The 27,615-nt window shown below is 44.5% G+C and overlaps 1 protein-coding gene across 6 annotated transcripts; it reads left to right on the top strand.

Moving 5' to 3' along the window:
• Window positions 1–465: 465 nt before the first annotated feature.
• Window positions 466–25,817, top strand: LOC136332000 (zinc finger protein 345-like). 6 transcript variants are annotated; one of them, XM_066271224.1, is made up of 7 exons: window positions 466–607; window positions 5,665–5,822; window positions 9,573–9,699; window positions 10,450–10,545; window positions 19,450–19,523; window positions 22,089–22,281; window positions 22,700–25,817. In XM_066271224.1, exons 2-7 carry the CDS (start codon window positions 5,808–5,810, stop codon window positions 23,998–24,000), a joined length of 1,806 nt encoding a protein of 601 aa, XP_066127321.1. In that variant the 5' UTR covers window positions 466–607; window positions 5,665–5,807; the 3' UTR covers window positions 24,001–25,817. The 6 variants fall into 6 exon arrangements, with proteins under 6 accessions (XP_066127321.1, XP_066127318.1, XP_066127322.1 ...); XM_066271221.1 differs by having other exon boundaries at window positions 22,688–25,817; XM_066271223.1 differs by lacking the exon at window positions 466–607 and adding an exon at window positions 1,220–1,339 and having other exon boundaries at window positions 22,688–25,817.
• Window positions 25,818–27,615: the final 1,798 nt, after the last annotated feature.

Below are 27,615 nucleotides of genomic sequence, written 5' to 3'. Positions count from 1 at the left end.
CCCAAGTCTCTCCCTTCTCTCCCTGTAGCCCTGCCTCAGCCAGTGTCTCAGTTGGTTCCCAAGTGTTCCCGGAAGCTGAGGATAAATTAGTTGGTCTGAGCAGCCAGTCAGCCTCAGGCGCTAAAAATAGCTCAGTTGATTCCAGCACCAGTTGCGGAGGCGGGGTGCAGGTGGATCTCGGTTCCCGGCATGCTAGAATCTATCTATCTCTACTCCTAACACTTAAAAAAAACTGGCAGTAATGATGTGAGGAAGTCAAACCAATGAATAGAGAAAGGTTACAAGCAATGGGAGCAGGTGGAGGGGAGCCCAGGCCCCGCCATGCAGCCGCCCCTCGCCATTTCGCTGTGTGGGTAGAGACCCGCCTCTTGTCACGCTCTGCGCACTGAGGAAGCGGTCTGTTTGGCGAGAATCCCACTCGACTTTTGAGGCAATGCGCACGCGCACCTTTTTACAGACCCGGAAGCGGCTGTGGAGTCGCGAAGGTCACACGGGTTCCGTGACGTTCTTCCCGGTTTAAACCTGAGGCTCCCCGTCCCAATTCCTGCACGCGGGGCGCCTGAGGGTCGCTGTGGACGCCGAGAGCCCCGCTCCAGAGCCCCCAGCGGTGAGTGCGGAGTCCCGGTTAGAGGCCCCGAGCCTGCCCGCTTCGCTGCCGGTTGGGGGCTCCGCGTCGGTTTCCGGGGAAACTCTGAGGCTGCCCCGCCGGTGTCCCCACATCGCGGAGCGTGGGACCCCCTCGCCGCGGGGTTTCCTGCCTCGGTCCCGAGGGGCCAGCCCCCCCCCGCCCCCCCGCGCTGTTTAAAGTCCCGGGAGACGGACGCGGGTGCTGGAGACGGACAGTGTGCGCGCCTCCCCCGCCCGGCCTCTCTCGGCCCGTAGAGCCCGGACTGCTCCCCCCCCCAGCCGGCCTGGAGACCTGAGGACCCCCTCCTGACACCCACCCCGTTTAACAAGAGGGCAGAATCCTACGAAGATCATACTTTTCTTTTTTTAAGTAAAGAGAGGGAGAAGAAAGACACATTCTTGTTCCCGCCCCCACGGGATCCACCCGGCAACCTTCTTTTGGGGCGGACGCTCCAGTAGAGCCTTGTTTAACGCCTGAGTGTGACGCGCTCAACCGGGCTAATCCTCAGAGACAGCGCCGGCCAAGCTAGAACCAATCAGAACCTCTGGTGCCGAAGGGAAGGAGGGGTGAAGGGGGAGAGAAGCAGATGGCTGCTTCTCCTGTGTGCCGTGACGGGGGAATCAAACCGGAGGTCCATATGTGCCAGCTGGAGTTCGGTGCACTGATCCAACCGGCCAAGGCTTGGAACAGCACACTCTCTGTGTGGTGGGGGTGAGGGGCGAGAACGCGGGGTCCCCAGAAGAGCCCCCGGCCCCGCGCGGGGAGGCTGTGTGGGAGCGGCGACAGCGAAGGAACCCCCCGGACGCGCCGAGCGGGGCTGGGAGGGGTCAGGGGACGGAGAGAGACACGGGAGGGGAGGAGAGGTCAGTGAGGGGCCAGGAAGAGACGGCCACGTGGGGGTGCAGGGGGACGGGACCGCGACGGGGAGAGTGACAGTAACCGGGGAGAGGAGCGCGAGGGGAAGAAAGGGGAGAAACCCCGAAGAGGGGGAGGGGCCCGGAGAGAAGGGCGCAGGGAGGGGGCTGGTGAGCAGAAGTGGGGGCTCAGGACGGGGCACGTCAGAAGGAGGGAGTGGCTCAGAGGAGGAGAGCTGGGGGGCGGGCAAGTAGGACAGAAAGGGGGTTTAGAGATGAGGGAGCCGAGGGAGAAACAGCTCGGAGTCAGCCTGCGGGGGTACTGGGTGGAAAGGAAAGACTGACAGGGGCAGCAGGAGACACGGGTAGGGGGGCGGCGTAAAAGACGCGGACATATGTGGAGATGAGAGCACTCACAAAGATTAAGGAGCAACTGAAGATGAAATAGCTTTCAAGGGTTTGTCGGAACAAGTGCAGCGCTGGAATAAAGAGGAGAGAAAGAGCAGGGGTGGCGGGAGGGAAACAAGAAAGGACTACAGTGCAGAGAAGCAGAAGGGGAACCAGAACCTCTGAATGGTGAGCCCCTGGGATGTGCATGATTGAGTTGTTATACACGGGCTATGGGTGTATAATCTATTTCACAGTTGCTGAATTATTTTAGTTAAAAGGATTAAAATGAAAATTACTCATTTCTAATAAGAATTACTCCACAGTTTCTAAGGCTTGGGGACTTTAAGATTATTTGTTTCCAGTTGCAGCCCTTGTAAACTCGGAGGGATGAGAATTGTCCTTCAGTCATGGGTCTCATTTTCTGGGATGGTCAGAGGGAGAGGATCCAGGACAAGAAGTGATTGAGTCTGTGAACACGTGATGCTTTTTTGGTTGTGTTTATAATTTGAAATTGAATTTATTGGGATGAATTTGGTTTATGTAAGTTTTAGCTTTTTCTTTGTGTGTGTATATGTGACAGAGACACAGAAAGTGACAGACAGGAAGGGAGAGAGATGAGGAGCATCAATTCTTTGTTGCAGCTTCTTAGTTGTTAACTGATTGCTTTCTCATATGTGCCTTGACCCAGGGGCTTCAACAGAGCAAGTGACCCCTTGCCAAAGCTAGCGACTATGGAGTCATATCCATAATCTCATACTGAAGCAACAGACCACATGCTCAGGCTGGATGAGCCATTGCTCTAGCCAGCGACCACAGAGTTTTGAACCTGAGTCCCCTGCATCCCAATCCCATGGCCTGTCCACTGCTCAACCACCTGGTCAGGCTTTAAGTTTTAGCTTTTTCAAGTAATATTAAAAGCATTGGGTCTTCTTAGTTTCTGTCCACTGGATTTGCTGTTTTTATTAAATGTCTCACATTTAACTTTTTTAAAACCTTTTTGAGATAAATTTCCTATGTTGAATATCTGCTTTTCTGTAGTCATTACCTTCTGAAATAAGTATTGGTGATATTTCATAACAAGCTCTTAACATTTTTTTTCCAAATATGAGGTAGTCTCAAAATGAAAAGGGTTGCATAACATTTTCCTTTTAAGTGTATTCGGTCTCGTTACATTTCTGAGCCTGCATCCTACCTACTGTGTATTATGTGTTGAAACAGCTATGGGTACTTAAAGTATCAGGCTGTTTGAGTGTGCTTGGTAAAAATCTGTATGATCTTAACAGTCAGAACCTAGTATCATGAATGCATCTAATGTTCAGCAGCTTTTTCTTTCTTTCATGTGATTTGTTGAATTAATGACTGTGAGCCAGCGTGGAGCTGTTCCCCTCGAGTCCCTCTTGTCCACTCTGAAAACACTGAGAGTCGGCCTGGATTGGCCTGAAACTTGGTTCTTAGAGAGCCTGTTCATTCATTGTGCAAGTTGATGAAGATATTTTCATAGTTAACGTTATTCCATGTTCAGCCTCAAACCTGTGTTCATGCTTAATTATTTTTAAAAAGTAGTTCCTGTAAATTTCTGGAAAAGAGAGGTATTCTACCCAGAGAGCTGGGCCTAGAAGTTCTAGCCCGTTTCTCACCTGGAGGTGTCAGGTGTGCTGGGTCTGATACTCGTCAGCCAGTGCTCCTGAAAACAGCTCTGGGTGAGCAGTGCAGGCACCACAGGGACCTAGATAAAGATGCCATATCAGCCCTGGCCAGATTGTTCAATGGTAGAGTGTCAGCTGGTCCTGTGGAAGTCCTGGGTTCTATTCTTGGCCAGGGCACAATGGAGAATCGACCATCGGCTTCTCCACCCTTCTTCCTCACCTTTCTCTCTGTCTCTCTCTTTCCTTCCTGCAGTCAAGGCCACACTGGAGCAAAGTTGGCCCTGGGCACTGAGAATAGCACCATGACATCTGCCTCAGGCACTAGAATGACTCCAGTTACAACAGCAATGCCCCAGATGGGCAGAGCAATGCCCCCTGGTGGGCATGCCAGGTGGATCCCGCTCCAGCACATGCAGGAGTCTGTTTCTCTTCTTCCCCACTTTTCATAAATAAATAAATAAATAAATAAATTTTTAAAATGCCATATCATGGGCCTCATGGGCCCCAGTGCAGACCTGCAGAACCACAACCTGGAGTGGAGCCCTCATCCCCAAGGGACCTGAAGGCTAATCTGTCCCTGCCTGTTTCAGATTACATCACTTCAGGAGTTTTAACCCTTTGAGTAGTGAGATTTTTTTCATGCTCACTGATTCCCAGAAGTGAGATTTTTTGTTTGTTTGTTTTTTGGGTTTTTTTTTTTTTTTTTTTTCTTCAAAAAATGAAGTTAGTTCCAGTACAGTTTTATTAACTTAAAATCATATTTGTTTGATAACCAATTTATGGAAACAAGGAGAACACATACATTTGCCTTTTTTAATGTTGCCTTATACATTTTAAAAATAAATCGATCATACTCTGGATGGTCAGGAGGCACGCGAACGCACATGCACATTTGTACTGCTCTAAGGGCTAAGAAAGGACGTTACCTGCGTCCTTCCCCTCAGACTTGGCAGCTCTGGGTGGAGTGCATTGTTATGATGAGTTGATACCTTGGTTCATCCTGGGATTTGCAGGAAGGTTCCTGGGTGCATTTGTTTTGCTGCTTTAATTTGTTTGTTTTAAAAGAGAAGAGGGAGAGGAGTTAGTTCCTTTTAGAGATTAACCCATGGTACACAGTGTTGGCGTTTTATCTACTCAGGCACTTTATCAGGACTATGAAGGAAATTTTATTTAGAAGTCATAGAGGTAGAAATGTGCTCAAGGAACAAGTTTCAGAGACAATAGAGGGGCCATCGGAGCTTAGTAGAGACACAGGCAAAGGTGAGTGGGGGACACAGACATACTCCAGAGAGGAGAGCGCCCGGGATGCATTAGTGAGAGTGGGGAGCAGGAATGGTCAGGGGAGGTGACAGGGTGTTGTGTTGGGTTTGGGCGTTCAGGAGAGCAGCGCCCGTTCTCATTGCTATGGGAATGTGTGGACGTGTGTGGCAGGAGAGAATGTGAAGACAGGAAGAAAATACAGTGTGGCTCCCTGTGGCGCTATTGTTTTTACTCTCTTGTGAGGAAGGACAAAAAAGTGGTGGTTTTGTTAATGGCGCAGGCCCAAAATCAAGGGGTGTTGTCCTTCCTGGATTGTTGTCACCCTCGCGAGAAAGAACTCAGATGAGAAACAGGGTGCAGTGCCTAAACAAAGCACGCAGTTTGTTAAGCAAAGCAATATACTTGGCAGAAGGCACAAGCTGGTAAATGCAGCTAGCCTGAGTGCCCCTTCTTGTTGGGGTCTTGGAAAGTATATGCTTTTCAGCTGTAAATTTCAAGGCTCCCCTTCCCTGATACTGAACTGATATCCAGGGTTTCAAGGCCGAGTGAACACCTGGTGGTTTTCTTTTTTTTTTTTTTTCTTTCTTTTTTTTTTATTTATTCATTTTAGAGAGGAGAGGGAGAGACAGAGAGAGAGAAGGGGGGAGGAGCTGGAAGCATCAACTCCCATATGTGCCTTGACCAGGCAAGCTCAGGGTTTTGAACCGGCAACCTCAGCACTTCCAGGTCAATGCTTTATCCCACTGCGCCACCACAGGTCAGGCACCTGGTGGTTTTCTTTGGCAGAAACTGCTGACTCCCTCCTTTAGTGCGTGAGATAAACCCTTATTTTTTCACCTTCCCCTTTTCTTGCCTGATCGTTGTCTATTCTGCCTGACATTTTCAGCATTTGCAGGTCTTCTCCCTGTGAGTGTAGTGGGACAGATTAAGGGGCTGTGTGGACACCAGTGGTGGCACATTCTCAAAATACTGAGGACTTCTGAACATATTGTCCCCTGAGAAAACAAGCAGGAGCTGGACCAGGACAGAATGGCTGCTTCTCAGGTAAGCGATGTGTCCTGGTCAGAGGCTGTGTTTGCTTTTCCTTCTAACTTCAGTGGGTTTAGGACCCGCAACCTTTAACTCTCTGCTTCTGTTCTTGCTGATGGAGGTTGCTTCAGTTTCCTTGTTTTTTCCTTTTTCTTATGATTGTCAAGGTCAGCAGCTTGTATACTTCCCTCCTTAGTCCCAGAGCCTTCTATGTATTCTCCATCCGGGCTCCCTGAGGGCATGAACATTGTGAGCCCAAAAATAATGACCTTCGACTACTGAGACATCTTTGTGACAGATCAACTTTGGAGGGTACCATGTCCACCATCCCTGTGGGGATGGTTAGAGACCCGGGCATCGGTGAAGAAGGGAATGTAGGCTTTAGGTTCACGTGGCTGCAGGTTCAGCTCTGTGGGTCACAAAGAAGGAAATGGAACTTTTACAGGACAGAATAGCTGAGAACCTTCTTACAGAGAAGAGCAGCTAGAAGGGACTTGCTCACTAGATTGATCAAAAAGACTTGCTATTTAAAAGAACTGTTAGAGAACTGAATGTGTGGGGTGTGTGTGGATGGACATTTGCAGGAAAGTAATGTGTTTTGTGATAATTTCCAAATAATGATTTCTTCATTTATTTATTTTCTGGTAATGTCACAGCAGTGAAGAAGTGTTTTCTCTGTGCCTCATTCACCTGATACATATTGTTCCAATCCAATATGTTTTCGAGGTACTACTTCACTGCAGAGTGAATAATTTCCTTTATAAGTAACATGTGTCTAGTAGGGATCTGTGAGGGATGTGTAAAACCCCGTGTCATCTGAAAACTCCTCTCTTCTCCTTGGTTTCTGTTGCTTTGAAAAATGAAAGCTCTACGGTACTTATATTTCCTGGATATTATTATCTTTTGTACACCTGAACTGATATACTTTCAGTACTCAAGTGTCGGTGGGAAAATGGCCTGAGAAGAGAACATTGCCTTGCCTGACCAGGCAGTGGCGCAGTGGATAGAGCGTTGGACTGGGATGCGGAGGAACCAGGTTCGAGACCCCTAGGTTGCCAGCTTGAGCGCAGGCTCAACTGGTTTGAGCAAAGCTCACCAGCTTGGACCCAAGGTCTCTGGCTCAGCAAGGGGTTACTCGGTCTGCTGAAGGCCCACGGTCAAGGCACATATGAGAAAGCAATCAATGAACAACTAAGGTGTCGCAATAAAAAACTGATGACTTATGCTTCTCATCTCTCTCCATTCCTGTCCCTATCTGTCCCTCTCTCTACTCTCTCTCTCTGTCTCTGTAAAACAAACAAACAAAAAAAAAGAGAACATTGCCTTTATTTTTTATGTATTTATTTAAATTTTTTTACAGAGACAGTGAGAGAGTCAGAGAGAGGGACATTACTTTTTCGTTGCGCGTTGCGACACCTTAGTTGTTCATTGATTGCTTTCTCATGTGCCTTGACCGCGGGTCTTCAGCAGACTGAGTAACCCCTTGCTCGAGCCAGCGACCTCGGGTCCAAGCTGGTGAGCTTTTGCTCAAACCAGATGAGCCCACGCTCAAGCTGGCGACCTCGGGGTCTCAAACCTGGGTCTTTCCGCATCCCAGTCCGATGCTGTATCCACTGCTCCACCGCCTGGTCAGGCAGAACATTGCCTTTAATAGATATCATTTCTGCGGACTTCGGAACACTGGGTCCCTGACATGATTATCTGCATAAGAAGCTTCCGTATTCTGTCTGCAATTTTCTATCACTCCCGAGTACAGGCTTACAATCAAGCTTGCCCTGATGTACTAGAGCAGGGGTTGTCAACCTTTTTATACCTACCGCCCACATTTGTATCTCTGTTAGTAGTAAAATTTCTAACCGCCCACCAGTTCCATAGTAATGGTGATTTATAAAGTAGGGAAGTATCTTTACTTTATAAAATTTATAAAGTAGTTACAGCAAGTTAAAGCATATAATAGTAATTACTTATCAGGTACTTTATGTCGGATTTTTGCTAAGTTTTCAGAATAAATCTTTATAAAACAACTTACTATAGTTAAATCTATCTTTTTATTTATACTTTGGTTGCTCCGCTACCGCCCACCATGAAAGCTGGAACTTCCACTAGTGGGCGGTAGAGACCAGGTTGACTACCACTGATCTAGAGGATGATTACCTCGTGCGCTGAAGCTTTATGATAAGCAGATAAAATTAATAAATATGGTGAGGACTCACATATCGAGGCTCTCAGTCCTTGAGGCTGGAAGACCCCTGATCCCTTCTTTGCTGTATCCTCTGTCTGATTTTTTTTTCAGATTTTGCGATGCCTTTCTCTCGGGACTGTCCTTGACAGTCAGTCTCTGCAAATTTCACCCAAATAAGTTCAATAAAAAAGAAATAAAAAAAAAAAAGAAAAGGCTAATAAAAGTAAATTAAGTTAAAACATACATTTTATGATTAAAAAGAGTTGAGAAAAAGCACACTTAAAAAATATAAGTGACAGAGAGTTTGGCACATATCTTAAAATTTTTTTTTTTTTTCATTTTTCTGAAGCTGGAAACAGGGAGAGACAGTCAGACAGACTCCCGCATGCGCCCGACCGGGATCCACCCGGCACGCCCACCAGGGGCGACGCTTTGCCCACCAGGGGGCGATGCTCTGCCCATCCTGGACGTCGCCATGTTGCGACCAGAGCCACTCTAGCGCTGAGGCAGAGGCCACAGAGCCATCCCCAGCGCCCGGGCCATCTTTGCTCCAATGGAGCCTTGGCTGCGGGAGGGGAAAGGAGAGACAGAGAGGAAAGCGCGGCGGAGGGGTGGAGAAGCAAATGGGCGCTTCTCCTGTGTGCCCTGGCCGGGAATCGAACCCGGGTCCTCCGCACGCTAGGCTGACGCTCTACCGCTGAGCCAACCGGCCAGGGCTATCTTAAAATTTTAATAAAACTTTTTAATATCAAAGTCATATACAAAGTTTTCCCTGCCATTTCTATTTATGAGCTATTCCAAAGTATGGCCCGTGGTCTGCTGGCCCCATTTCAGAATTTCTGAATGGGACTCTGCATTTTTACAGAACTGAGTTCATTGTTGTGCGTGTTAAAAGTGAAGAAGTTCTTAATCTTCCAATTCAACATGGCCTCTTTACCTGAGCTATAAACACACCTGACCATGAGTGATAAACTCCAACCCTGACAGATCTGTATGCCTGTGTTGATGCCTTCATTTGAAAATTTCATTTTTGTGAGAAGTAAAATCTGTGTGGTACATTTTTGATATGTATCATCCCTTTATCACAGTGATAGACAATACCTTAGAGCAGGGGTCCCCAAACTACGGCCCGCAAGCCGCATGCGGCCCCCTGAGGCCATTTATCCGGCCCCCGCCGCACTTTCGGAAGGGGCACCTTTTTCATTGGTGGTCAGTGAGAGGAGCATAGTTCCCATTGAAATACTGGTCAGTTTGTTGATTTAAATTTACTTGTTCTTTATTTTAAATATTGTATTTGTTCCCGTTTTGTTTTTTTACTTTAAAATAAGATATGTGCAGTGTGGATAGGGATTTGTTCATAGTTTTTTTTATAGTCCGGCCCTCCAACGGTCTGAGGGACAGTGAACTGGCCCCCTGTGTAAAAAGTTTGGGGACCCCTGCCTTAGAGACTGTTACAGGGTCTAAATGATCTTCCTGGATAATTCAGGACCATCTCCTGGGTCACAGCCACTTCTAACACTTTTCATTTTGGGTGACATGAACTCTGCCCGTGGCCCTTGGTAAACGTGACTTTTTTCCTTTAGGGATTATTAAACTTCAGGGATGTAGCCGTGGATTTCTCTCAGGAGGAGTGGGAATGCCTGGACCCAGCTCAGCGGAAACTGTACACAGATGTGATGTTGGAGAACTGCAGGAACGTGGTCTCCCTGGGTGAGGATGACTTCCTTCCAAAGCTTATCCTACCCCTGTAGGGTTTTGTTTTCTCCATTAGGAGAACATCTCAGGGGGACTTCTGCACTGGATGGTAGATTTTTCACATTCTTGCTCTCAAGGAACCAAATTGGGGTTTGCTGCTGGTAAAAGGAAAGGTTTTATGATGTACGTGTAATGGGAATTCAATGTCTAAAAACTTTATATATTATCTAGAATAAATGAGGTGCTGTCAGAAACAATATTTTGGAAAATCATTTTCTTTTTTTTTTTGTATTTTTCTGAAACTGAAAACGGGGAGAGATAGTCAGACAGACTCCCGCATGCACCCGACCGGGATCCACCTGGCATGCCCACCAGGGGGCGATGCTCTGCCCCTCTGGGGCGTCGCTCTGCCGCGACCAGAGCCACTCTAGCGCCTGGGCAGAGGCCAAGGAGCCATCCCCAGCGCCCGGGCCATCTATGCTCCAATGGAGCCTTGGCTGCTGAGGGGAAGAGAGAGACAGAGAGGAAGGAGGGGCGGGCGTGGAGAAGCAAATGGGTGCTTCTCCTAAGTGCCCTGGCCGGGAATCAAACCCGGGTCCCCCGCACACCAGGCCGACGCTCTACCACTGAGCCAACCAGCCAGGGCCGGAAAATCATTTTCTAAATTATAATGTTCTACCATGTCTACTCATGTGAGCACAAATTGGATTGGAAATTGAAAAATCTCTATCAAAAGTTAGGTTGTATTTTTTTTCTGACAAACAGATCTTCCTATTTCTAAGCCAATCCGGGTCATCTATTTGGAACAAATGAAGGAGAGCTGGGATGTGAACAGGAAAGACACAATGTCCTTCCAGCCAGGTAAGTGGGATGAGGAGGCAGATTACACAGGTGAGAGATCTAAAGGTAAGGGAGGAGGGCAGACCTTACAGTGTGGTTGGGAAGCTGCTGCAGTGGAAAGGGCTGTGAGAGGCCCAGGTGTATCCCTGTTGTCATAGAGGGACAGCTGGTCTCCAACATGTCCCGTGCTCCTGCGTCCTCTCGGGACTCTGCTTTTGCTCCAGTGACCTCCGTCATCACATTAGCAGTGGGGGCGGGGTCCTCCCCATGGACTGTGAGGGCTGCCGTGGTCTGACTCCTCTTCCATTGCTTTGGGGACCTGGAAAAACCCATGCACATTGTATGTTAAGCCTTTTTTATGTTTTTTTTTTTTTTTTTTTGTTTTTGTCTCATGTAAAGAGTTTATGAGGGAGATGGTTGACATCCTGGAATTTATTGCAGAAATCCCAGGCACATGAGTGATGGGTGTCATGTTTTCTGGTTTATAATTTCTAATCCTGTGTTGGTTTCCAACAAGTCCCTCTCACGTTTAGTTAAGACTTGGTGAATTCATCACAGTACAATGCACCTTCTCAAAGTGAGAAGCATCTAATTTTTGTTTGACTTCAAAATGTCCTTTTAGTTCATATAAAGTAACAAAGAAGTTTCTACTCTGTTTTTCACAGTTCCTGTGTATCAGAATAGTTTAATGTCTTTCTATGTATCTCATAGAGTCCTTTAATAAGGTACTGCCATAGGCGACCTTAGAGTATTGCCCAGCAGGTAGGAGAGTGTCCGCTGTTACCTGCTTTCGTCATCACTGTCCTTCTGTAATTCTCTCCTGTCTAGTCCAGAGCTGCCCGGGACTGTGTCCTATGTGTTTTCACTTTCTGATTAAATCTTTGTCATAGTTTTTCTTAGCATTCATAAGTGCTAATACAACATACTGGAATGTTCTTTTTTGGTAAGTGGGTTACAGAATTATCAGGCACATGATACGAAGGAAAATGTTTTGTTTTTTTAATTGAAGTTTCCTTCCACCCTGGCCAGATAAGTCTTTCAGTTGGAGCGTCATTGTAGAGTGGAGGCTAATGGTTTGATTCCCTTGTCTGGGTACATTCAGGGTCAGCTCAAAAAATACATCAGGCAAAAGCAATAATTAGATTTTTTTTCATTTTAGAATTTTATTTATTGACTTTAGGGAAAGGAAAGAGAGATAGAAAGGTGGGGGGAAGGAAGGAACAGGAAGTATCAACTCTTAGTTGCTTCTGTATGTGCCTTGATCCGACAAGACGAGGTTCGAAACCCCCAGCTTGCCCAGTCAAGGTCCATAGGAGAGCAACCAGTGATCAACTGGGGTGAAGCAACTGTGAGTTGATGCTTCTTGCGTGTGCTCTCTCTCTCTCCAAAAAAATATAATAATAAATAAAATATTTAAAAAGTAGAATTATATGTGAGAGTTATTTTTGAATGATTTGAATACGTTTTCCATGAAATTTCTTTCCTGTGTGGTACATGTCCTTTTGCATAATATTTGCTGTTTTGGGGGCCCACTCACACTTAGAATCTATGGTTATTTACAAGGATTCCTTTCAATACTACTTGTATGTGGTATTTAGCATTCTGGGGGGTAAATTTTCTGTTTATCCTTTCCATTTTCTTTGTTTTTATTCAATATTATTTTGTGTTAGTTTCTAGTGTACAGCATAGTGGTTACACCATCAATATATTGTATTTCCCCATGTATAAGCTATAACTTTTTTTCAAATAATTTGGGGCCTAAAACCTGGGTGCATCTTATACAGTGATTGTAGATTTTTTTTTTATTTTTCCGAAGTTGGAAATGGGGAGGCAGTCAGACAGACTCCCACATGCGCCCGACTGGGATCCACCCGTCATGCCCACCAGGGGGCGATGCTCTGCCCGTCTTGGGGTGTCACTCTGCCGTAATCAGAGCCATTCTAGCACCTGAGGCAGAGGCCACAGAGCCATCCTCAGCACCCAGGCAAACTTTGCTCCAATGGAGAGTTGGCTGCGGGAGGGCAAGAGAGAGACAGAGAGGAAGAAGAGGGGGAGGGGTGGAGAAGCAAAAGGGCGCTTCTCCTGTGTGTCCTGGCTGGAAATTGAACCCGGGACTCCTGCATGCCAGGCCGAGGCTCTACCACTGAGCCAACTGGCCAGGGCCAAAGATTTTTTAAGAAGTGTGGCATTTTAAATGCCATAGATAGAACTGAGACCAAGGTGATATATGAAGACAATGGTTCATCATCAGACACAGATGAGGACAAGCTAATGGATGGGAGTTTTGACACTGGTGAGGAGTTGCATAAATTTTATGATGAATAAAACTTGAGTTCAATAACTTTATATATTTTATTTTTCTTCAAATTTTAGACCCCCGAATTAAGGTGTATCTTATACATGGGAGCATCTTTTATGTGGGGGAATATGGTAGGTTGATTTTGGAGAGGAAAGGAGAGAGACAGGAGCATTGGTCTGTTCCTGTATGTGCTCTGACCAGGGGTCAGACTGGCAACCTTGCACTTCTGGACAATTCTCCAACCCTGTGATATTTGCAGTAAGGAACTGGTACCATACATAGTTCATACAAGATTATTTACTCTACAGTGTGTCCGTAAAGTCACAGTGCATTTTTGACCGGTCACAGGAAAGCAACAAAAGACACAGAAATGTGCCTGATCAGGCGGTGGCACAATGGATAAAGTGTCAGACTGGGATGCTGAGGACCCAGGTTCGAGACCCCGACGTTGCCGGCTTGAGCGCGGGCTCATCTGGTTTGAGCAAAAGCTCACCAGCTTGGACCCAAGGTCGCTGGCTCGAGCAAGGGGTTACTCGGTCTGCTGAAGGCCCACAGTCAAGACACATATGAGAAAGCAATCAATGAATAACTAAAGTGTCGCAATGCGCAATGAAAAACTAATGATTGGTGCTTCTCATCGAAAAAGTAATGATTGATGCTTCTCATCTCTCCGTTCCTGTCTGTCTGTCCCTGTCTATCCCTCTCTCTGACTCTCTCTGTCTTTGTAAAAAAAAAAAAAAAAAAAAAGAGAGACACAGAAATGTGAAATCTGCACCAAATAAAAGGAAAACCCTCCCAGTTTCTGTAGGATGATGTGGCAGCATGTGTGCATGCGCAGATGATGACGTAAGATCGCGTATACAGTGGAGCAGCCCAGGGCCATGCCAGTCAAGATGTGGACGGTACAGAGGAAAGTGCAGTATGTTCTGTGGCTCATTAAATTCGAATCCGTGACCAAAATGCAACGGGAATATCAGCACGTTTATAACGAAGCGCCACCACATAGGAATAACATTACTCGGTGGGATAAGCAGTTGAAGGAAACCGGCAGTTTGGTGGAGAAACCCCGTTCTGGTAGGCTATCAGTCGGTGACGAGTCTATAGAGGCTATACGGGATAGCTACCTAAGGAGCCCTAAAAAATCTGTGCGTGAGCCCACATCGAACTGCACTGGATAGTTATGAAACTGGGAGAGGTTTCCTTTTTATTTGGTCCAGCTTTCACATTTCTATTGTCTTTTGTTGCTTTCCTGTGACAGGTCAAAAGTGCACCATGACTTTACAGACACACTGTATTTCTTAGGCTGTACTTGACATCCCATGACTATAGTACATGCCAGTGTGTATTTCTCCGTGGCTTCACCTTTACCGGCCAGTCCTTCAACCCCTCCCTCTGGCCACCATTAGTCTGTTCTGTGTGCCTGTGAGTGTGTCTCTGGTTTGTTGGTTGGTTTGGTATTATTCTCTAGATGCCACATATGAGTGAGATCATATGGTCTGTGTCTTTCTCTGACTAATTCACTTAGCAGAACACACTCTAGGTGCATCCTTGTCACGAATGGTAAGATTTAGTTCTTTTTCATGGCCATTTATTATTCATAATCTTTATTTTTTGTGTGTGTGATAGAGACAGAGGCTGAGACAGACAGATAGGAAGGGTGAGATTATTTTTTTTCTTATTTATTATTATTATTTATTATTCACTTTTTAAATTTTTTTTAAATTCTTTTTAAAAGAGACCCTATTAAATTTCTTGCAATACTAGTTTGGTGCTAGTTAACTCCTTTAGCTTTTCTTTTATGGGAAACTACCTCTTTATTTTAAATTATTTGCTGGGTAAAGTAATCTTGGTTGTAGTTCTTTATTTTCCATCACATTGACAACATTGTTGACAATCCCTTCTGGCCTGTAAGGTTTCTGATGAAAAATCAGATGGAAGTTCTATGTGAACTCTTTTGTTGGTAAGTTACTGCTTTTCTCTTTGTAATTGATATGTTTTAGAGAAAGAGAGGAAAGGATAGAGAGAAGAGAAGGAGAGAGAGAAGATAACATTCATTTATTGTCGCTGCTCCTATGGGCACTGACTGGGGATCCATCTGCAACCTTGGTGTTTCCAGACAATGCTCCACCCTTCTGAGCTAGTTGGCCAGGGCTCAGCTACTTTTCTCTTCCTACATTTAGGATTCTCTTGGTTTGTAACGTTTGCCACTTCAATTATTATGTTTAGCCTGACCCGTGGTGGCACAGTGGATAAAGTGTCAACCTGGAATGCTGAGGTTGCCCATTCGATACTTTGGGCATGCCTGGTTAAGGCACTTATGGAAGTTGATGCTTTCTGTTCCTTAACCCTTTTCTCTGTCTCTCTCTCTCTCTTTAAAATAAAGTGTTTAAAATATTTTTTTAAAATTAGCCTGACCAGGCAGTGGTGCAGTGGATAGAGCATCAGACTGGAATGCAGAGGACCCAAGTTTGAAACCCTGATGTCGCTGGTTTGAGCTTGGGCTCATCTGATTTGAGCAAGGCTCACCAGCTTGAGCTGAAGGTCGCTGGCTGAGCAAGGAGTCACTCGCTCTACTGTAGCCCCCCGGGTTAAGGCACATATGAAAAAGTAATCAATGAACAACTAAAGTGCTGCAACAAAGAATTAATACTTCTCATCAATCTCCCTTCATGTCTTCTGTCCCTATTTGTCCCTCTCTCTGTCTCTGTCAAAGAAAAAAAAATTTTTAAATTATATTTATTGTTGTGGGCCTCTGTCAGTTGATTTGGTTTGGTAGACTTTGAATGTCCTGGACTTCTTTATATATTTCCTTCACCAGGTCAGGGAAGTTTTCCATGATTATTATTTTTATTCCTTTTTTTTTTTTTGTGACAGAGACAGGTAGGGAGAGAGATGAAAACCATCAATTCATTGTGTCTTCTTAGTTATTCATTGATTGCTTTCTCATATGTGCCTTGACGGAGGGGCTGCACCAGTGCAAGTGACCCCTTGCTTAAGCCAATGACCCCGCGATCAAACTAGTGAGCTGGTGCTCAAGCTGGCGACCTTGGGGTTTCGATCCTGGGTCCTCCACATCCCAGTCTGATGCTGTATCCACTGTGCCATCACCTGCTCAGACAGACTCCCGCATGCCCCCAACCCGGATCCACCTGGCATGCCCACTAGGGTGTGATGCTCCGCCCATCTGGGGTGTTGCTCCTTTGCAACTGGAGCCATTCTAGCGCCTGAGGCGGAGGCCATGCAGCCATCCTCGGCGCCTGGGCCAACTTTGCTCCCATGGAGTCTTGGCTGCAGTAAGGGAAGAGAGAGACAGAGAAGTGTGGAGAAGCAGATGGACGCTTCTCCTGTGTGCCCTGGCCAGGAATTGAACCCGAGACTTCCACATTCCAGGCCAATGTTCTACCGCTGAGCCAACCTGCCAGGGCCTATGCATAACATCTTAACTAGCAATTCCTCCAACAAAGGGTAAGAGGAAAGGAATATAGATTATCTTTAGCAACTTAATCAAAGGGATGTGGGAGGGGGGGCTGTGAGGACTTTTGTCAGAGTATAGCCTGTCCCCCACCATTTCTTTGTCTACTCGTGTTGGCAGCCTCTTGGTGTTTGTTTCTGTGTATTAGACAGAACTGCTTGTCTCCCAGGCTTGACAGAGTGGCCTAATGTAGAAGGTGTTCTGTGGGGTCCAGTGGCAGTCTCCCCAGTCACCCAGGATGGGCACTCGTGCTGTGCCCCTTGTGTGGTCTGTGCACACCCTTCTTTTACAGTTGGGCCTTGCTTTCTGTTGGCACATCAGTGAAGAGGATGTACCCCCAGGACACTGACTGAAAGGACTGACTCTCTTTGACCACCAACCGCTGTGGAGAGTCACCAGTGAAGGTGCCCACCCCACAGAGCAGGGATGAGGACAGCAGCGCTCTGGTGCCCGCTGAGTCAGCCCCTTGAGTGTGTGGCTTGTAGAAGGGGTTGGTGGTGGTGTTTTGAAGTGTTTTGATGCTGTCCACTGGATGAGCTGCTCTGGGGGCTTCCAGGAGGTGCAGGCCGAGATCAGTCACCACCTGTGTTTTGCTGGGGACACCTGGCACAAGGTACCTAGTAGACTGACTGAACATGGCTGCCCACTGATAGTGTGGGAGGACCTGTCTTTGCCATGACAAGTTATTTTTTTATGCTCTTATGGTAGTTGATGTCTGGGACTCATATTTTGATTACAATATGTCCTCTTCACATTTTCATATTCATGTTACTTAAAATTCAGTGATCTGCTTGAATTTGTCTATGTCCAAATATTGGAATTTTAAATTATTAAATTTTCATGGATACTGTTGACTTCTTTTTATTAATCTGGTTTTTACGGTGCCCAGTTAATGTACAAGGTAGTCGATTTAATGGTGTCCCATGAGTCCTTTAGGCTGTCTTCACTTTTCCACATTTTTCCTGGATTCCCTGTATTGAAATTTTAACTGAAGTATACAGGTTTATGTATTCTTTCTTCAGCTTGGTCACATTTCATTGATGATGCTACTGTAGTATTGTAATTTTAAGCTTCCTTTTAATTTGGTTTATTTTATACTTCCTTTGTTCATGCATTCGCATTTTGGCCATGCACAGTTTTCCAGATGTTATGTAGTTGTCAGTTTTGTCTACTTTCCCATTTTAAAATGAATGTTTTTAATTCTTTTTTAGTCACCTAATAAATGTTTTTATTTTTTATTTATTTACTTTGTTAAGTGAGAAGCAAAGAGGCAGAGAGACAGACTCGGACAGGCGCCCGGACTGGGATCCACTTGCTAGCCCCCTAAAAGACGGGCAATGTTCTCCCCGTCTGAGGCCGTTACTCCATTACTTGGCAAGTGCTGTCTTTCAGTGTCTGAAGCAAGGCCATGGAGCCTTCCTCAGGGCCTAGGGCCAACTTGCTTGAACCATTTGAGCCATGGCTGCGGCAGGAGAAGAGAAAGAGATAGAGCAGTGGGGAGGGGTAGAAAAGCAGGTGGTTGCTTCTCTTGTGTGCCCTGACTAGGGATCAAATCTGAGACTTCCCCACACCAGGCTGACGCTCTACTGCTGAGCCAACCAATCAGGGCCAATTAATGTGTTTTTAGTAATATAATGCCAAAATCTGGAGATTTGTTTTTTGTTCTTCAGATTGTTTTCCTGTTTCTCTGTATGTCTTCCTGTCAAGTCAAGGTTTAGAATTATAAGCAACTAGGCTTTATGAACTTGTTTTTTATAGGAGAAAACTAATAATAACCAGCTGTGGGAGAAATTCTAATTTCTGTTATAATTTTTGAGGATTGGCCTTGCCGTGTTGCTCAGTTGGTTAGAGCAGTCCTGCCACCCCAGGTTATGGGTTTGTTCTCTGGTCAGGACATGTATAACAATCAGCTAAAGCTCTCTCTGATTCTCTGTCTGTTAAAAAAAAAAAAAAAAGCCTGACCAGGCGGTGGTGCAGTGCATAGAGCATCAGACTGGGATGCAGAGGACCCAGGTTCGAGATCCCGAGGTTGCCAGCTTGAGCGCTGGCTCATCTGGTTTGAGCAAAAAGCTCACCAGCTTGAGCCCAAGGTCGCTGGCTCCAGCAAAAGGGTTACTTGGTCTGCTGAAGGCCCGCGGTCAAGGCACATATGAGAGAGCAATCAATGAACAACTAAGGTGTTGCAACGCGCAATGAAAAACTAATGATTGATGCTTCTCATCTCTCTCCGTTCCTGTCTGTCCCTATCTATCCCTCTCTCTGACTCTCTCTCTGTCTCTGTAAAAAACAAACAAACAAAAAAAACAACAATCAGCTAAAGGATGAATAACTAAGTGGAACAACTAATTTTTGTTTTTCTCTCTCACATTCTGTCTCTCTCTCTCTCTAAAATCAGTAAATAAAAACTAAAAAATACTTTTGTATATGAGTGTTCTTATTCTTTTGTGTGTGTGAGCTCTAAGTTTAAAATCTTTTCTGTCTTTTCCTTAGAGCCTGTGGTATCTTTATCCATATTTGTCTTTACTACGGCAGTCTCTGTGGTGTTGGAACAGTTATGCACCTTGTGACCTCTGTACCCGCTACAATGCATCCACCCTGTGCTGCCGTGTGAGCGCTGTGTCAGGCTAAACAGTGAGATCATTGAACCCACATTCCCTCATCTCATCATCTCTGTCTCTCCTGAAATGAACCTGGGAGTCGGGCTTTTCTTATAATATTACCACCGTGTGCCAGCTTGTTTGAGCAGGCATTGTGGGTAAATGTCAGCACTTTTTGTCTGTCTTTGATGTGACAAAGTTAACATTTCTAAGGCTTGCTTTGAATTCTTTTACTTAATTTTTTTATTTAAATTTTTTAAACTTACTCTTTTTAGAGAGGAGATGGAGGGAGGGAGGGGGAGAGAGAAAAAGAGAGAGAAATAGGGGAGGAACAGGAAGCATCAACTGCCATGTGTGCCTTGACCAGGCAAGCCCAGGGTTTTGAATTGGCAACCAAAGCGTTCCAGATCAATGCTTTATCCACTGTGCCAGCACAGGTCAGGCCTTGCTTTGAACTCTTCACTGTCAATCTCCTCAAAAATGTAATTGGGTCAATACTTTCTAGTAAGATCATTGACCTGAGTGTCTTACTGTGAAAATTATGTTGTCTCTTTCAGCTGTGTCATCTGAAGACAACCAGACCTTGTTCCAAAAGCCAGAAATAGAAGATTTATCCTCTGAAAAAATGCTGGTAAGCTATGGGAGGTGTGGCTTTGATAATGTATACTTAATGAAAGCCTTGGTGTTTTGGGAAGAATGACGAGAAGAAAGGACATTAATATGCACAGAGCCAACCTGGTGCAATTATTCATTATAAAACCTTTGTTACTTTAAAGAGGTCAAAGACATTACACATTTGGGAAAACTCTCTTTAAGTCAGTTTCATTTGTAGATCCATGTTTTTGTAAATGTGATGAAGGAAAACAATTATCTTTTTTAGTAAAGGAGAGAGAAAGGGGGACAAACAAGAGAAAGAGACATGAGAAGCATCAGCTCATAGTTGCAGTACATGAGTTTTGCATTAATAGCTTTCTCATATATTTCTTGACTGGAAGCTCCAGCCTATCCAGTGACCCCTTGCTCAAGTCTTCAACCTTGCACTCAAGCCAGCAATCATGGGGTTATGTCTGTGATCCCACACTCAAGCTCGCAACCCTGTGCTCGATCCCCAGATGAACCCGCACTCCAGCCAGCAGTTTCAGCTTTTTGAACCTGGATCCTCAGTGTTCCAGGCTGAAGCTCTATCCCCTGTGACACCACCTGGCCAGGCTGAAAACAATTTTTTTTTCTTCTTTTTTCTTTTGACCATCGTTTACAAACAAATTATTTTATTCTTTTTTTTTCCTTTTTGTATTTTTCTGAAGCTGGAAATGGTGAGACAGTCAGACTCCTGCATGCGCCCAACTGGGATCCACCCAGTATGCCCACCAGGGGGAGATGCTCTGCCCATCGGGGCATCGCTCTGCTGCAACCAGAGCCATTCTAGTGCCTGAGGCAGAGGCCACAGAGCCATCCTCAGCGCCTGGGCCAACTTTGCTCCAATGGAGCCTTGGCTGCGGGAGGGGAAGAGAGAGACAGAGAGGAAGGAGAGGGGGAGGGTGGAGAAGCAGATGGGCACTTCTCCTGTGTGCCTTGGCCGGGAATCAAACCCAGGACTCCCACACACCAGGCCGACGCTCTACCACTGAGCCAACCGGCCAGAGCCATGAAAACAATTTTTTAATGTTATATAATATTGAAAAGAAAATCTGGAAAATTGAAGAACTCACATAATTCTTTGTGTGAATAACCATTTGAATTATTAAAATCTTTGGGGAGACCCTGGCTGTGTTGCTTAGTTGGGTAGAGCATTGTTCTGACACTAAGATGATTGGGTTGACCCTGGTCTGGGCACATACAAGAATCAATCAATAAATGCATAAATAAGTAGACGACCAAATCTTTCTTTCTCTTTCTTCTCAGTTCTAAAATCAATGAATAAAAATAAATTTAAATTTTTTAAAGAAAAATGTAAGAGGGAATTAAATTTTTAATAAAATTTCTAAAATTTTTAATTTAATTTTATTTTTTTACAGAGACAGAGAGTGAGTCAGAGAGGAATAGACAGGGACAGACAGACAGGAATGGAGAGATGAGAAGCATCAATCATCAGTTTTTCATTGCGCATTGCAACACCTTAGTTGTTCATTGATTGCTTTCTCATATGTGCCTTGACTGTGGGCCTTCAGCAGACCGAGTAACCCCTTGCTGGAGCTAGCGACCTTGGGTTCAAGGTGGTGGGCTTTTGCTCAAACCAGATGAGCCCACGCTCAAGCTGGCAACCTCAGAGTCTCGAACCTGGGTCCTCTGCATCCCAGTCCAACGCTCTATCCACTGCGCCACCGCCTGGTCAGGCGAAAAATTTAGAAATTTTATATTGCACATATAAACTTTATTTTTTATTTTATTTTTTTGAGAGAGAGACAGGAAGTCAGAGTGAAGGGAAGAGAGAGATGAGAAATACCAACTGATAGTTGCGTTACTTTAGTTGTTTATTGATTGTTTCTCACATGTGCCTTGACCTGGGGCCTCAAGCCAGCATCCTTAATCTTCATGCCAGCTACCTTTTGGCCTTAAGCTAGCAACATTGGGATTGTGTTGATGATTCCATGTACAAGTCAGCAACCCTATGCTGCAGCTGGTGGCCCACATTCAAGCTGACGAGCCAGTACTCCCAAGTCAGTGACCTCAGGGTTTCAAACTGGTGCCCTCAGCGTCCCAGATCATCATTCTATCTCCTGTGTTAGCACCGGTCAGGCTGTACGTACAAAGTTTAAATGTGATCAATTTGTCAATTTCTTTAAGAGCATCATTATTCATCCCCCGAGAAATAATGTTTTCTTTTATTCCAATGTCCACAATTTTCATAAACGTGGGAGCATTTTTTTATACAGCCATCATGGTTTACTAGGTATCATAGAGTAGTTATGTAAGAAAAACTGTATATGTTTAATGAATTTTATCTGTCACATCATCTGGCCTGTGGTGGTGCAGTAGATAAATCGTTGACCTAGAACACTAAGGTCACCGATTCAAAACCCTGGGCTTGCCCAGTCAAGGCACTTATGACAAGCAAGCAATGAATAACTAAAATTAAACAGCTGTGTGTTGATACTTCTTGCTCCCTTTGTCCTCTCTCTGTAAAATCAATAAATCTAAAAAAAGAACGCAAATTTATCTGTCACTGAAAAACCTTTCTATCTTCAATGATTACCAGAGTACAGATAACGGAGACAGAACATATCAGTGGAAAAAACATTGGGAAAACTTTAACCAAGAGTCAAATCCTAATGAAGATCAGAGAACTGAGATTCCAGAGAACCGTGAAAAAGATGGAAAAGTTTTTGGCCATATTTTAAGTCATACTGTTCATCATGACGTGCCTATTGTGGAGGAGACAAGGAAACAAGGTAAATGTGTCAAATATTTTAAGCCATCTTTAAATCATACTGAACAAGAAAATAGTCCTACTGGGGAGGAAGCTTACAAATGTAATCTGCATTGGCCTGACCTGTGGTGGCACAGTGGCAAGCATCAATGTGGAACACTGAGGTTGCTGGTTCGAATCCCTGGGCTTACCTTGTCAAGGCACATACTGGAAGCAACTACTATGAGTAGATGCTTCCTGCTTCTCCCTTTTTCTCACCTTTTTCTCTCTTCCCTCTCTGAAAAATCAGTAAGTAAAAGAGAAAATTTTAAAACAAAAATGTAATCCACATTGGAGAGTATTTAGTAAAATATATAGTCTAACTAGACTTAGAAAACCCATACTAGACAAAACCCTTACACCTGTAAAAAATGTGTTAAAACATTTAGTTTGTTTTTCAGGTCTTAGTCAACATCAGAAGAGTCACACTGAAGAGAAGCCTTACAAATGTAAAACGTGTGGGAAACAGTTTAAGTGGCCTTCAGGTCTAGTGGAACACGAGAAAATTCATACTGGGGAGAGACCTTACAAATGTGGAGAATGTGGCAAAGCCTTTTATTGCTCCTCAAAACTTGTTAAACATCAGGTCACTCATAGCGGAGAGAGAACTTACAGATGTAAGGAGTGTGGGAAAGGCTTTCCTTTTCAGTCATTCCTTACTGAACATGAAATGAGTCATTCTGGAGAGAAGCCTTACAAATGTGGAAAATGTGGCAAAACTTTTTATTACCGTTCGAGTCTCACGCAACATGAGAAAAATCATAGTGAAGAAAAGCCTTACACATGTCCAATATGTGGCAAAGCCTTTAAATGGCGTTCTGTTCTTACTGACCATGAGAATATTCATACTGGGAAGAAGCCTTACAAGTGTAGCGAGTGTGGCAAAGCATTTAAGCAGTCCTCAACATTTACTTTACATCGAAGAACTCACACTGGGGAGAAACCTTATAAATGTGGAGAATGTGGCAAAGCCTTTAATAGCTCCTCAAAACTTACTCAGCATCAGATCACTCATAGTGTAGAGAAACGTTACAGTTGTAAGGAGTGTGGGAAGGCCTTTTCTTTGCGTTCATACCTTACTCAACATCAAATGATTCATTCTGGAGAGAAGCCTTACAAATGTGAAGAAGATGACAAAACTTTTGATGGCTGTTCAAGTCTTACACAAAATGAGAAAAGTCATACTGAAGAAAAGCCTTACATATGTCAAGTGTGTGGCAAAGCCTTTAAAAGGCGTTCATATCTTACTAAACATGAGAGAAGAATTCATACCGGGGAGAAACCTTTCCAATGCATAGAGTGTGGGAAAGCTTTCTATGAGCAAACGGAACTGACTCATCATCACAGAATTCACACTGGAGAGAAGCCTTATGAATGTGGAAAATGTGGCAAAGCCTTTAAAACTTCTTCACATTGTACCGTACATGAGAGAGTTCACAGTGGAGAGAGACCTTACAAATGTGGAGAATGTGGCAAAACCTTTAAATCTTCTTCCCACTGTACTGCGCATGAGAGAATCCACAGTGGAGAGAGACCTTACAAATGTGGAGAATGTGGTAGAGCCTTTCTGCAGAACTCAGAACTTACTAAACATTACAGGATTCATACTGGAGAGAAGCCTTATAAATGTGGTTTTTGTGACAAAGCTTTTAGATGTTCCTCATACCTTACTGACCATCAGAAAATTCATACTGGAGCCTGACCTGGCGGTACTACATGGATAAAATGTCGGACTGGGACACAGAGGAGCCAGAATTCAAACCCCAAGTCACTGGCTATAGAAAGGGTTACTCATTTTGCTATAGCCCCCCCCCCCCCCCATCAAGGCACATATGAGAAAGCAATCAATGAACAACTAAGGTGCCACAATGAAGAATGGATACTTCGCATCTTTCTCCCTTCCTGTCTGTCTGTCCCTGTCTGTCCCTCTCTCTGACTCTCTGTCTCTGTCAAAAAAAAAAAAACCAGCCTGACCTGTGGTGGCGCAATGGATAAAGCGTCAACCTGGAAATGCTGAGGTCGCCGGTTCGAAACCCTGGGCTTGCCTGGTCAAGGCACATATGGGAGTGGATGCTTCCAGCTCCTCCCCCTTCTCTCTCTCTCCTCTCTAAAAATGAATAAATAAAATAATTAAAAAAAAAACAAAAAAAACCCCAAACTCATACTGGATATAAACCTTAGAAATGTATAGTTGACGTTACTGTTTTTATTACATGTGTGTCTGTGTGAAATCATGAAATTGAATGTTGCTTTTTAAAATAAATATGAGCAGCTCTGGCCAGTGGGCTCAGTGGTAGAGCGTCGGCCAGGTGTCCCAGCCAGGGCACACAAGAGAAGTGCCATGTACTTCCCCACCCTTCCCTCTCTCCTTTCTCTCTGTCTCTCTTCCCCTCCTGCAGCCAAGCCTTCATTGGAGCAAAGCTGGCCTGGGCTCTGAGGATGGCTCCATGGCCTCTGCCTCAGGCACTAGAATGGCTCTAATTGCAACAGAGCAACAGCCCAAATGGGCAGAGCATCACCCCCCTAGTGGGCATGCCCGGTGGATCCCGGTCGGGTGCATGTGGGAATCTGTCTCTCTGCCTCCCCACTTCTCACTTCAGAAAAATACAAAAAAAAAACTCTATGAGCTCTTGTATATCATACCAACTTTTCCATGAAAGACTGAGGTCATTGCAAATCACAATGTATGAAGAAAATCCAGCTGGAGGTACTGTTCTTTGTTGACTTAGAAATTTGTTTTTTGTCACTATAAAGGGCATATTTGTTATTTCGATTAACGTGAGACAGGAACATTGTGAGTTTTAAGTACTTTTCTTAGATGCTCTTTAAGGAATATATGGTGGCAGATTATTAAAAATTCTAAAGTATCATTATAGTTGCCATAGATTGGGTGAACATTAATTGATGTGGTTGAAATAAAGTGATGAGGGATATCTCAAAGTATAGACAAATCATCTCTAAATATATAAAATTATTTTACTTTTATGTAATATTTGCTTTTTAAATTGTTCATCTCCATTCTGGAAATTGAAACCACACCTCAAATCTTTATATCAGAACAACAGGAATACACTCAATGTTTGTAGTGGGTAGTTTTTCATAAATATTTAGCATTTATTATATTTTATCTAGAGTATGTATAAATTTACTATTGTTTTCATTAATAACCGAGTGCCCTACCTGACCAGGCGGTGGCACAGTGGATAGAGCGTCAGACTGGGATGCAGAAGACCCAGGTTCGAGACCCTGAGGTCGCCAGCTTGAGCACGAGCTCATCTGGGTTGAGCAAAAAAAAAAGCTCACCAGCTCAGACCTAAGGTCGCTGAGCAGGGGTCACTTGGTCTGCTGAAGGCCCTTGGTCAAGGCACATATGAGAAAGCAATCAATGAACAACTAAGGTGTCGCAACAAGAAACTCATGATTGATGCTTCTCATCTCCGTTCCTGTCTGTCTGTCCTTATCTATCCCTCTCTCTGACTCTCTCTGTCCCTGTAAAAAAATAAAAAAATAAAAAAATAACCGAGTGCCCTTATGCTCTGAACTTTGAAGAAAGGTTTAATAATTTTATTCCATGATGAGATCAAAGAAGATGTAATTTCAGGGCTATATACTTGTAATTTGCACATGAATTATTGTCTCTGCACTCTACCCCATGACGTTTAGAAGAGTATAATAACAATACTGTAGCCTGACTTGTGGAGGCTCACTGGATAAAGCATCGGTCTGAAATTGTGAGGTTGCTGGTTCGAAACTCTGGGCCTGCCTTTTTAAGGCACATATGGGAGTTGACGCTTCCTGCTCCTCCCTCATTCTTTCTCCTCTTTCTAAAAATGACTAAAAAAAACAAAAAAACCCACAGTACAATAGCAGTGCAAGGTCAGACTCTGTACCCTAAAACTGGCCCACCATTCAATAGTATACACCCTAGGATTATATTTCTTTATATCCTTATTCTGAAATTCAAGCTTTCGCATGTTCCTTGATGTACCTGAAGTGAAAATAGTAGTAAACATAGGAACATTAGGAAGTCAAAATTTTATAAGGAGACAAAAAGTGTTTGTTTTGAGCTTGGTGAAATAACAGGTGACCAATATAAAATGATAATACTTTTTGTTTGTTTGATAAATGAAAGGTGTTAAACATTCACTTCCCAAACATTTTGTCATTAATTTGCAGTTATGGCCATTCAGTGGAAAGGGTGGAACACCATCCAGAGCTTGATTTTTATAATGGAAATGATGAGATGATCGGAAATCTCTAACCTGTTAAGAAATTTCCTTGTAAGAAAGCTTTTTAGAGAGAGCAGGGTGGACTGACGCACAGTGAAATACATGGCTTGAGCGACTGGGCAAGTTGAGGGATTTCATGTGTTGCTGTAGCCGGCTATATAACCTTGTACTGCTCTGATAATAGTACTAAGGGTGGCGGAAGAGATTGCCAGCCCTGTCGTTCTAAGAAAGATTGTGAGAACTAACAATTGCTACAGCTTGTATTCAGAATGTACCAGAAACACAATGGTTTTTAGGTCCCGTCCCTGCTAAGAATAGAACAGACTAACCACAAGAAGGTGGCTAATGCATATTGACTTCCACTTGTGGACTTGAATTAATATGTAACTTGTAGACAAACATGTTTGTATAAGAATTCTAGGAACTAGGCCCGGGGTCGTAGAGCACCGACCTGGCATATGGACATCCTGGTTGGATTACTGGTTAGGACACACAGAGAATTGACCATTTGCTTCTCTCGCCCTCCCCCCCCCCCAGTCTCTGTTTTCTCTCCCCCCACCTCCTGCAGCCATGGGTGATTGGTTGAAGTACATCGTCCTGGGCACGGGGATGGCTTATTAGTGCCTGTGCCTCGGGTGCTAAAAATAGCTGGATTATGAGCATGAGCCCAGATGGGCAGAGCATCAGCCTCAAACGGGTTGCCAGATGGATCCTTTTGGGGTGCATGCTGGAGTATGTCTATCTCCACTCCTCTAACTTGGAAAAGAAACAAATTCTAGGGACTAATTTTGAGAGAAGTAGACTCCAACTCTCAGGCATTTCAGCTCTGGGAGATTTGCTGACCTTAAACTGGAAAACCAGGCTGATGCACATCAGACCATCGCTTAACCAGTTGTGAGATTCTTACTGGAATATTGGAATGGATTGAGCTGGTTTGCACATGGAGAACTTGTCAACCCTTTCCCCTTGATTTCTTTGTTCTGCTTTCCCTCTTCCTCGTAAAAACTTTGCCTGAGCCTTGGCCAGCTAGCTCAGTGGTTGGCCCAGCATGTGGAAGTCCTGGGTTTGATTCCTGGCCAGGGTACACA

The sequence above is a fragment of the Saccopteryx bilineata genome, chromosome 3, assembly GCF_036850765.1.
Source record: "Saccopteryx bilineata isolate mSacBil1 chromosome 3, mSacBil1_pri_phased_curated, whole genome shotgun sequence".
NCBI lineage: Eukaryota > Metazoa > Chordata > Mammalia > Chiroptera > Emballonuridae > Saccopteryx > Saccopteryx bilineata.
This window is presented reverse-complemented; position numbering and strand designations above follow the sequence as displayed.

Bases quoted from the DNA above. Each gene is read 5' to 3' on its own strand.
- LOC136332000 (XM_066271221.1), top strand. The intron at 10,546-19,449 runs GTAAGTGGGATG...TGTCTCTTTCAG, and splicing joins CACAATGTCCTTCCAGCCAG to CTGTGTCATCTGAAGACAAC. The intron at 19,524-22,088 runs GTAAGCTATGGG...AATGATTACCAG, and splicing joins TATCCTCTGAAAAAATGCTG to AGTACAGATAACGGAGACAG.